General features: G+C 34.6%; 1 protein-coding gene across 2 annotated transcripts; it reads right to left on the bottom strand.

Annotated features, from left to right (window-relative positions):
* Positions 1-1,368: 1,368 nt before the first annotated feature.
* Positions 1,369-4,507, bottom strand: LOC147471375 (lysosomal enzyme trafficking factor-like). 2 transcript variants are annotated; one of them, XM_086540052.1, is made up of 2 exons: positions 4,357-4,466; positions 1,369-2,609 (listed from the first exon to the last, which is right to left on the bottom strand). In XM_086540052.1, the coding sequence occupies exon 2, from the start codon at positions 2,502-2,504 to the stop codon at positions 2,091-2,093; it is 414 nt and encodes a 137-aa protein (XP_086396178.1). In that variant the 5' UTR covers positions 2,505-2,609; positions 4,357-4,466; the 3' UTR covers positions 1,369-2,090. The 2 variants fall into 2 exon arrangements, with proteins under 2 accessions (XP_086396178.1, XP_086396177.1); XM_086540051.1 differs by having other exon boundaries at positions 1,370-2,609; positions 4,352-4,507.
* Between the last annotated feature and the right edge of the window lie 5,929 nt (positions 4,508-10,436).

The following is a 10,436-nucleotide window of genomic DNA, read 5'->3' as shown; positions in this document are numbered from 1 at the left end:
CATATACACAGTCTGTTAAAGTTCAATATTTCAGTAATAACAATATTCATTATCAAAAAGAGAAAATAGAATAAATAAAGTACCATGAAAGTGAATATAAATAACACATGATACAATATTAATAAATACTGATGAATGACCTTTCTTGAATATCAAACAACTTCATAACATTTGAGCAATGAGTAATCTTAAGGGTCTTTCCTCTTTCATGAAATATGCACATCCCATATACCATGGTAGCAAGCAAACAAACAAACAAACTGAAATTACAAAAATGTATCTGCTTCCAGTATGGCATATTTTTTGTACAAAAAGTGATAATCATCTCTGGAATCCAAAGGTATGCTGGATTACATAAATATATGATACAAAAATAATACACAAATATTCTACCTATGTTATTACTCAGCAAAACAAAGGATTATTGCTGTCACCCATATGAAATTGATGATTAACAACCTTACAGTAATTACACTGATGGCAAATGTAACAAAATACTACATTTTAGCTTCTAACTTATTTCCATTTTCAGTAAAACAACCTGTAAAGTACTTTCTGTATTCAACAACTCAAAATCTGAAATCAGATTCTACTACCAAAAATATACTTGGAATTCAAGTTGCCATACTGACTAGATTATTGTATTGATAAGATCAACAACACATGAAAGCAAATTACAAAGGTTCAAATAACTGTGGAAAGACCTCATAATAGTAGAACATGTGAAGTCTTATTGAATACAGTTTTAGCATAATAGCCACACATTTGCAAGGATAGGCGATGTTAATTTTTCCTCCCAAGTATGAATAGGCTATGGGAAATGATAGAAATAGGAGGGAGTGGAACAGGGAGAGAGAATGAGAAGGGGTGAGAGAGAGAGAGAGAGAGAGAGAGAGAGAGAGAGAGAGAGAGAGAGAGAGAGAGAGAGAGAGAGAGAGAGAGAGAGAGAGAGAGAGAGAGAGAGAGAGAGAGAGAGAGAGAGAGAGAGAGAGGGGAAAAAGAAAGGAAAATAAAAATAAAGAGTAGGGAGGGATAGAGAAAGGAAGAGAGAGAGAGAGGGGGTCAGGGAAAAAGAAAGGAAGAGAGAGAGAAAGAGGGGGGGCAGGGAAAGAGAAAGGAAGAGAGAGAGAAAGAGGGGGGGAGGGAAAGAAAAAGAAATATATATATACAAATATATATATATATATATATATATATATATATATATATATATATATATATATATATATATATATATATTATATATATATATATATATATATATATATATATATATATATTATATAGAGAGAGAGAAGAGAGAGAGAGAGAGAGAGAGGAGAGAGAGAGAGAGAGAGAGAGAGAGAGAGAGAGAGAGAGAGAGAGAGAGAGAGAGAGAGAGAGAGAGAGAGAGAGAGAGAGAGAGAGAGAGAGAGAGAGAGAGAGAGAGAGAGAGAGAGAGAGAGGGGGTGAGGGTCAAAAGGAGAGATGGAGAAAGCAAAGAACATGTGTAAGGGATGGTGTATATATAAGTATGTCCCTATACTTGGTCTCGTACATATGCCATACATATATGAAGATGAGTTGATGAGAATTCCATAAAAATATATTCATGCATCCTTGATGTTAAAACAAATATACTTAAGAACAGTTATCCTTCTACTGGATCATCACAGATGTGCTCAATTGCTCAGTTCAGAATGCATCAATAGAATTCATTATAATGGACGGTTAGTCTAACCTAAATGCCAATGATCTCTTGAGTGAAGTGTCTATATATAGACACACACATACATGTATACATATTTATGTTATGTATGTATATGTGTCATATATATATATATATATATATATATATAAATGCACACACACAAATATAGTTATATGTAACTTATATCTTTCATTTTCGTATCAACATTGGAAAGGATGGAAACTATTCACAATTATTCAATAACATCTTAATAATAATTCAAACAAAGCATTTCCATATAATAACTGAGTGTGCAAAATCAGTTTATTCAAAACTATCCATTTAAGTGGAAAATAATTACCAATGTGTATCAATAACACCTCATCACATTACAAAAGAATATACCTGAATATGTGTTGATTCATGACATACTTACTACATGTAAATTTTCATGCATAGTATCACAATTTTTACCATTATGGTCTTTGAATAGTGTTAAAAGTTTCTGGAACATATATATCCAACCTATAACTGGCACAAGGCACTTATTTACATTTTTATTAGCTGTAGGAAGAGTGCAGTAAAAGAGGGCTGCAAAAACTTGAAAATATGGAACAGCCAATAGTACCATCAGCACAGGAAATGGAATATCACCAATGTGGTGCCAAAATTTCCACAGTGGAATGTCAGAATCACCTGACTTGTGCAGCTTTGAATGTTCAAGGGAAAACATTGCATACTGGTCAGCAATGTCGAGGAAGTAGTACACAACAGCAAAGGAAGTTGCTAGGTAAAAGGCAAGGCAGAGCCATGCCATTCTCTGGCGGAAATTCATTATGCTTGAGAGCTAAAGGGCTGAGATCATTTGTGATGCATTATCCGCTTGTTTGATTTCACTGTTGTACAACAGCTGCTGGAATCATGCCTTTTTGGTGTTCATCTGTAAAAAAAAAGAGAAAAAAAAGAAGGAAAAATTAAAGTCACCCATCAACAAGGACATGTATAAACACATGAGTATAGAACTGCCTATACACAGAATATCTTATTACTGCCTTTCTTTAATTAAGCAATATAATTCTATTGATCTACATATGCAAATTGTCCCCCTTACAACAAATATAAATATGTGCATACTTAGTGAAAGCATGTGACATTACTTGGCTGTATCCCTAGTCCTTCGCCATTGTCATGGTCATTGTACTAATACCACCATCATAAGGAGCAAAGAATGATGACGATGCTGCAATACTTTTAAGTTGTATACACTTTCTTTAATCAACCATCCCTAAAACGATGGACAATATTTTGTAAAATGCATATGGACAATGCAAAAATAAAGCAACTTGGGATTCATTAATGCAAAGATGTTAGCGAACACTATAGAGCAAAAATGACAATGCATACAGCTGTATATGCTAAGAAGAAAATGAAGAAAAAAACATGTGTGTCCATATCTTTATAACTTGCAAAAATTAGGGGGAAATCAATCCATTTAGGAGGCAGACAACATTATTCTATATATGTTCTTGTTAGATGAGTTTGGATTGACTCATAATCTGACAATAAATCTCATAGTGTCCAATATTAACCGATTGGTTGTGGTTTTAATTAAATATTTATACAGTAGGATGGCTAATTTACATTGTCTGGCACGGTGCCATCCGCAACTACGACCGACTCTGCCCTTGCAGCAAATCATGCAATCTGCTGCTAATGGGTTAATATATACACCACATCGCAAATGATACCACTGCCACACTTGGGATATCACGAACTTCACAAAGCCCCAACACACAATATGAAAGACAATAAGATTTGTATTTGTGATTTGCCTCTAGAATCATGGAAAACTTTGACTGGCTGATGAACTTATTGTCTAAAACCTTTTCTTCTTATGTCAGATGGCTTTTTAATAATATGCATATCAGTTAAAACAGCAATATATATCTAATGTTTATAAGTGAAGGGTGAAAGTTATAGCGGTTGTTGTGAATATTATTTTCTGTATCTAGTAACTATTTCATTATTGACTGATATACCATAGATGAAATGAGTATTATAATTTACTTAACTAGCTATTCCTTGTACTGTTTGTATCATGGTTAGGATATATAAATAATGAGCCAAATGGGACCTTTTTTCATAATTGCTTTATAATAATTCTATAAATAACATAATTTCTACTTTCAATTTGTAGCAACTATTCCATAGAAGAAATAAGTTTTAAAACTAATCAACATCTTTATGCAATACATGGTTTACTTTATACATATAAAGGCATAACTAAACTGACATTGGTTCTGATAAACATTGAGGGCATGAGGCATACTGGGGCACAGAAACCACAAGGTAAAAGCAAGAAAATAACAGTGAAACATTAAAAACAAGAAAAAAAATATTTTATTGAGGACATGCACCAATGTTCTCTAATTTGGTAGAGTCATGTGTCTAACTACTTCGCTATTCTAGGAAATTGATATTCAATATAGGATATACAATATTTTAACCAACTCATAATCAAGAACGAAAAAGATACCGAAAGCTCGACTATAAACCACTTCTCTTTGAACAAACATAAAAATGATAAAAGTTTTCTATACAGCGAATACTCTAGACAAATACTCAAACCTTAACAGGCTATTAGTAAACATAACCAAAGGCTATTACGTCTAAAACGCTTACCGTACAGTGAAAAAGATTTACGGCATCCACGTCAGCATTCTCGATACGCCTTAGGAACACCTGCTCCGAGTACAAAATTATCGCTGAATCTTGTGGGGTTTGTTTTGGTATGACGTCACAGCCTGCGTTCGTCTAGGCGTCGGGGAACGTTCTCGTACGGGATTCAGAGGGGCTCTCAATCAGAATTTACGACCCTTTTAGCGCAATATACGCAGTTTACAGTCTTTCTTGTGTTGCTATTTTGTTAAGTTAGGAAGATGTAGATGCATCTTTATTAATTGTGCAAATCGTTTAAAGCTATCGTATTTCTACCAAGCCTTGCTCGAACATGTTTCGAGACATGTTCGGTGTTCGAGACCTTCTAAATACTTGATATATCCATACGTTTCGCATGCGCAGCAACTTTGACAGTTAATGTTGTCACATTACTTATGAAGCTATACCAAAACGAAGGGTGTGAACAGTGTTATCTCGTGTTTTCCAATTGTTTCTCTACTATTTCTCTACTGTACAGTGTGGACGTGCTGAACTGTTGCTCTGAAAAACTCCTTAATTTCTCATCCGCGCCTGCCACGAGATTGGGGGGAAATGAACAGAGATTAGTGAAGTGTACAAAGCACTGAATGATCTAGAAAAAATAGGAAAGACAAAATAGAAAACAAATTAGAAAAAAATAACAACTGGAAGGAAAAGAAGTGGCATCAAGGAGAGAGGGGAGGTCAAAACGCTGGGTCAGCGGTTCAGCGTAGCCCAGCTGCTTCCAAGGTGACCTTGACCAGACTTAAATAACTCTAAGGGTTTAAACACTACATGTTTAAACCAAGGAGAAGTAAAAGAAACTCTAAAACTGAAAAATGTTTTAAACACAATGAAACAAAGCAATTTATATGCCAAACCTGTGATAGAAAAAAATGCCACAAATGTGAAAATACTTGAAAAGCAGGAAAGAAATTATAAGTACTATTGATGCTTACCTAACAGGCATCAATAATGAACTAAAAATAGATAATCAAGAAAATATACAGAAAGACTGCAGCAGGTGCAAAGACATCAATACTAAAAGTAATTCTAGTCTTGAAACTGAACTGGAAAAAAATCAAAGTTGTGACGATATATCAGAAGCCATTTTTTTAAGAACTAATTAGAATTGAGGAAAATAGGGACACAATGGCAGAAAATGTATATGCACCCGTATCAGACATTCTGGAAAAAGAGGAAATGAGCCATATCGGTGACCAAAAAATCAGCACACCCAAAAAGTGTGAAGGGGCATATCCACTATAAAACATAATTCAGAAAATGTATGAAGAATTAAAGGACTTCAAGATTCAATGTTGGAGGGAGATACAAATATTTAAAGATGAAATTCATGAATTAAAACAAGAGCAAAAAGAAAAACCTAAAGAAAAAAAGGTAACTCAGGCTGCTGAATTGGAAACAGAAAAGGCTGTACAAGACACTAAAAATGTAAAAGTAAAGCCAAAGAAGAAACAAGAAAATCCAAGAGGTGAGCAAAGTAAAGTAAATCAGGAAGAAGAAAAAAAGCTGTTTTCTGAAATAGTAAGGCAAAAATCGGATAAACAGGCCAAGAATATTCTAGACAATGATATTTCAGACACTGAACAACCAAAAAAAGATGATGAGGCTGACTGGAAGGTTGTAGGCGACAAAAAGAAGCAACCAAAACCAAAACAACCTACAAAAGAAAAGTCAGAGAAGAAAAATGAAGATACATTCAGAGCAAATAGGCTCTTTATATACAATCTAGAAGAAAAAGAAGAAAATGATCATGAAATCAGGAAAACAAATGATATGAAAATGATTAATGATATCATAACAAAATTGAACCTCAATGAAATTATCAAAGTTGAGAGTGCCTTTAGAGAGGGCAAATATTTAAAGGAGGCTTTGAGACCAAGGCCAATTAAGGTCAAATTAGAAAATGAAAAACAGAAATGGAAACTGATTGGAAAGAATATGAAACTAAAGGAAATTGACGAATATAAAGAAGCATGGCTATCACCGAACTTGAGCTATGAAAAAAAGGCAAGGTAAAAAAAAATATTGATAAATAAACTAAGAGAAAACAGAGAAAAAGGCGGAGCAGGAAAACACTGGTATATCACCAGCAATAGACAAGGACATTCAGTCCTGCGAAGCATACCTATTCGAACAAAGGCAGGTAATGAAACGCCCACCGCTGCACCGGGGAAGGTCCATCAACCAGCTAACAACAATAGGTAATGTAGACACGCAAATAAATAATTTATTTGAGACTCTCATATTGCTAAATATACAGGTATTATATCCAAAAAGTAACCAGACAAAACCTACATATCTAGAGGACATGGCAAAGATCAACAATTATTCAATGATAGCTCTTACAGAAACACATCTGAATGAAGACATAAAAAATGAAGAAATTAACATTAATAAGTATGAGCTAATAAGGAAAGATAGAAATAAGAGAAGCAGAGGAGGAGTAGCTCTTTATATCAGGAAAGAATTAGCAACTAGAATGGATACTGTAATAGAATACTCTAATAATACAGTAGAAATACTAGGGGTATTGACAAAAGATACAAAAGAGCTATACATTATTTTATACAGACCTCCTGGAACAACAGAAACATATTTCAATGAATCACTAGGCATTATTAGTAATTACATTGTCAATACAAGGGAAATTGAAGCTATTATTATACTTGGCGATTTTAATTTCCCCTTTATCGATTGGGAAACAAAGAAAATAAAGATAGGAGCAAATGCCACTAAAGATGAAAAACAACAAGCGAGAATGCTTTTAGATTTTGAAGAATTTTTTTACCTTAACCAAATCATCAATATTCCAACAAGGGAAGAAAATATACTGGACCTTGTTTTCATTAGTATAGGGGAAGATGTACACAACATATAATCAACTTATACAGCCCAATCGGACCACAAAATAATTGAAATCACAATGAATAAGTTAAATAATTAGAAAAGTAGTAAAAAAACAGATAGCCGAAGCAAAAAAAGAGTCTCAGATCTTTAAACTTTAGCCATAATCAAATAGATTGGAAAAAAATTAAATGCAACACTAGAAGTCACTGAAAGATATTGACGTCCTCTTAACACCAAATAATATACTAGAGAAGCTTTATAATGCATTTAAAGATGTTTGTAGAATGTTTGTGCCCCCCCAAAACAACAGAAACAAGAATATTATACCAAGAGATCAAAGGATCCTGTTAAGAAACAAAAAAAAATAAAGGGTAACAAATTGAAGAAACAACAGATCAGATCAAGAGAGAAAGGATCAAAGCAGAGATAAGGTTATTGGAAGATAAATTAAAATTGTCTATAAGTAACCAAAAAGCAGCCGAAGAAAAAAGAGCTGTGGAAGCTATAAAACAGAAGGCAAAATATTTTTTCTCTGCAAACAACAGGTTAAAGAGAACAGAAATTGGGCCTCTTGAGAATGATGGTGCATTGGTAACTGATTCAAAGGAAATGGCTGAATTACTCAAATTGCAATATGAAGAAGTCTACAGTGTCCCAAGAATAGAAAAATTAATATCAGACCCACAGCAACATTTTAGTATTATTAGTAACGAAGATGAATGTCTCACTGACCTTATATTCAATGAAAAAGATATTCTTGAAGCAGTAAGTGAAATATCAACAAACTCAGCAGCAGGGCCAGATGAAATTCCAGCAATCTTTAAAAAAAAACTGCAAAGAAACCATAGCAAAGCCACTGGTAACTTTGTGGAGGAAATCTTTGGACATGGGGATTATCCCCAGCTTACTGAAAGAGGGTACTATAATTCCAATATATAAAGGTGGAAACAAAGGTCAGGCCAAACATTATAGACCAGTAGCACTAACATCTCATATAATAAAAATATTTGAAAGGGTAGTGAGGAAAAAAAATGTTCAGTTTTTAGAAAAAGAAAACAAGATAAACCCCGGGCAACATGGATTCAGAAGTGGTAGATCTTGTTTATCACAGATCCTGACACACTTCGAACACATACTAAGGGACCTAACTGAAAATAAAGTTGATGTAATATATCTAGACTTTGCAGAAGCTTTTGACAAAGTAGATCACGGCATTCTGCTACATAAGATTAAAGACTTTGGAATTGGCGGGAAAGTTGGAAGATGGATTTACAACTTCCTAATAAATCGTAAACAAAAAGTACAAATTATTGGGCTTTACTCAAATGAAACGATTATTATGAGTGGGGTGCCACAAGGATCCGTTCTTGGGCCCTTGTTATTCCTTATCATGATTGGTGACATTGAAAATGGTGTGAAACACTCAAGAGTAACATCATTTGCAGATGATACAAGAATAAGTACACCCATAGATATACAAGATAATGAAAACAAACTTAACGAGGATCTACATACCATCAGCAAGTGGGCATATGATAATATGAAATTCAATGCAAATTAATATAAGAGCTAGATCATATTTTGTCGAAGATGTGAAGATTGAGGAGAAAAAAAATAGTAAAAGATCTAGGGCTCTATATGAGTAATGACATGAGTTTCAGTCACCATATAGAGCAGATTGTCAACAAAGGAAAAGTTGAGTGGATGGGTAATGAGGACTTTTAACAAAAGAGACCCAGAACACCTTTTACCACTATGGAAAACATTAGTGACCACAAGATTAGAATACCAGTGTCAAGTATGGAGCCCAAATCTTATAAAAGATATAATGTTGATAGAACAAGTCCAAAGAATCTTTACACGTGAGTTAGATAATATGATGGGTCTAAACTAATGGAAAGGACTAAAAAAAACTAAGACTGTACTCACTACAAAGGCGGAGAGAGAGATCCTTCATTATATATATGTGGAAAATTATTGAAAACTTAACACCAAATCCAAGACCTGTTGAAGGAGGGGGAATTCAGGTAAGACATTCCCCCAGGCAGGGAAGAACACGCTATCGCACTGGGATAAGTGCAAACATGCCTGTTAAGAAAAATTCAAAAACAAAATTTCCTAATAAACGGACCTAAATTGTTTAATAGCATACCGAAGGATATAAGAAACTTAAATCAGTGTAGTGTAGAAGTGTTTAAAAGAAAACTAGATAAATGGCTACATTCAGTACGAGATGAACCACCAACATGTGGTACTGAAAGAACGAGGGCTGAATCAAATTCCATCCCTCATCAAATTCAGTTGCTTGCAACTGACAAAAAACGGGCGGTCCCCCAGGATGGCCCTGGCATGAGCTAATAACAAGGCTCAAGCTGTAACTACCACCAAGTAACCAAGTAAGTAAGTAAGTATTCCAGTGAAAATTAACTATCAATGTAAGTGTCGCAATGTCCCAGATTATACAATCTTCAGTGAAGGGAAAATACTTGTCCTAGCTGACTTATCCAACGGAAATCAAAGGCTCCTCAATTTCTTGGCCACACCATCTACCATCCACAAAAGGTAAACCGAATGTACACCTTTAAACGTATCGAATATTGTAATGTTTGAACGGTCAAGTAAGAAACAGGGACTTGGTCTCAGCTTATCCTAGCATAGGCTAGGATAAGCTGATTTAGCCTGCGATCTCTCAGGACTAACAACTAATAAGAAAATACCTGACAAAACGTTCGAAGACTATGAATGACTTCATCAATACGTGAATAACTGTATGGTTAACGGACTGGCATACCAGATGTACAAGTAAAGTTACGATTAGCCTACACAAGTCATTTGAATGGCTAAGGCACATAAGGTTTCCTTCCATATTAAAGAGATCCAACATCACCCTTTGGTCATGTCATCGTATAAAACTGGTCTTGGGCCCAGCTAGCACTCTGACGTCAAGCCGACGTCGGCCAGACGTCTGTTGCTAACGTTTGGCAACGCTTAACAATAATAACAGTCCCTGAAGAATAGTAATGATGAAGTTGGACAACTATTTGTTAACAAAATTTTCTATCCGAAAGTAAGGTTTGACAGGCGGCTTTTGACAACTCGATGGTCTGCCCTATATGCTAGTAAAAAAAAACACCGGATTCGCAGGAGCTGGTATGACAATGTATATATAGCTAAAGTATTATAGTAAAAGTTCTTAGCG

The sequence above is a fragment of the Penaeus japonicus genome, unplaced genomic scaffold (genome assembly GCF_977035675.1).
Source record: "Penaeus japonicus unplaced genomic scaffold, GWHDUDI00000001_assembly GWHDUDI00000009, whole genome shotgun sequence".
NCBI classification, from domain to species: domain Eukaryota; kingdom Metazoa; phylum Arthropoda; class Malacostraca; order Decapoda; family Penaeidae; genus Penaeus; species Penaeus japonicus.
Note: the sequence above shows the minus strand (reverse complement) of the source record. Positions and strands in the feature narration are given on the sequence as shown.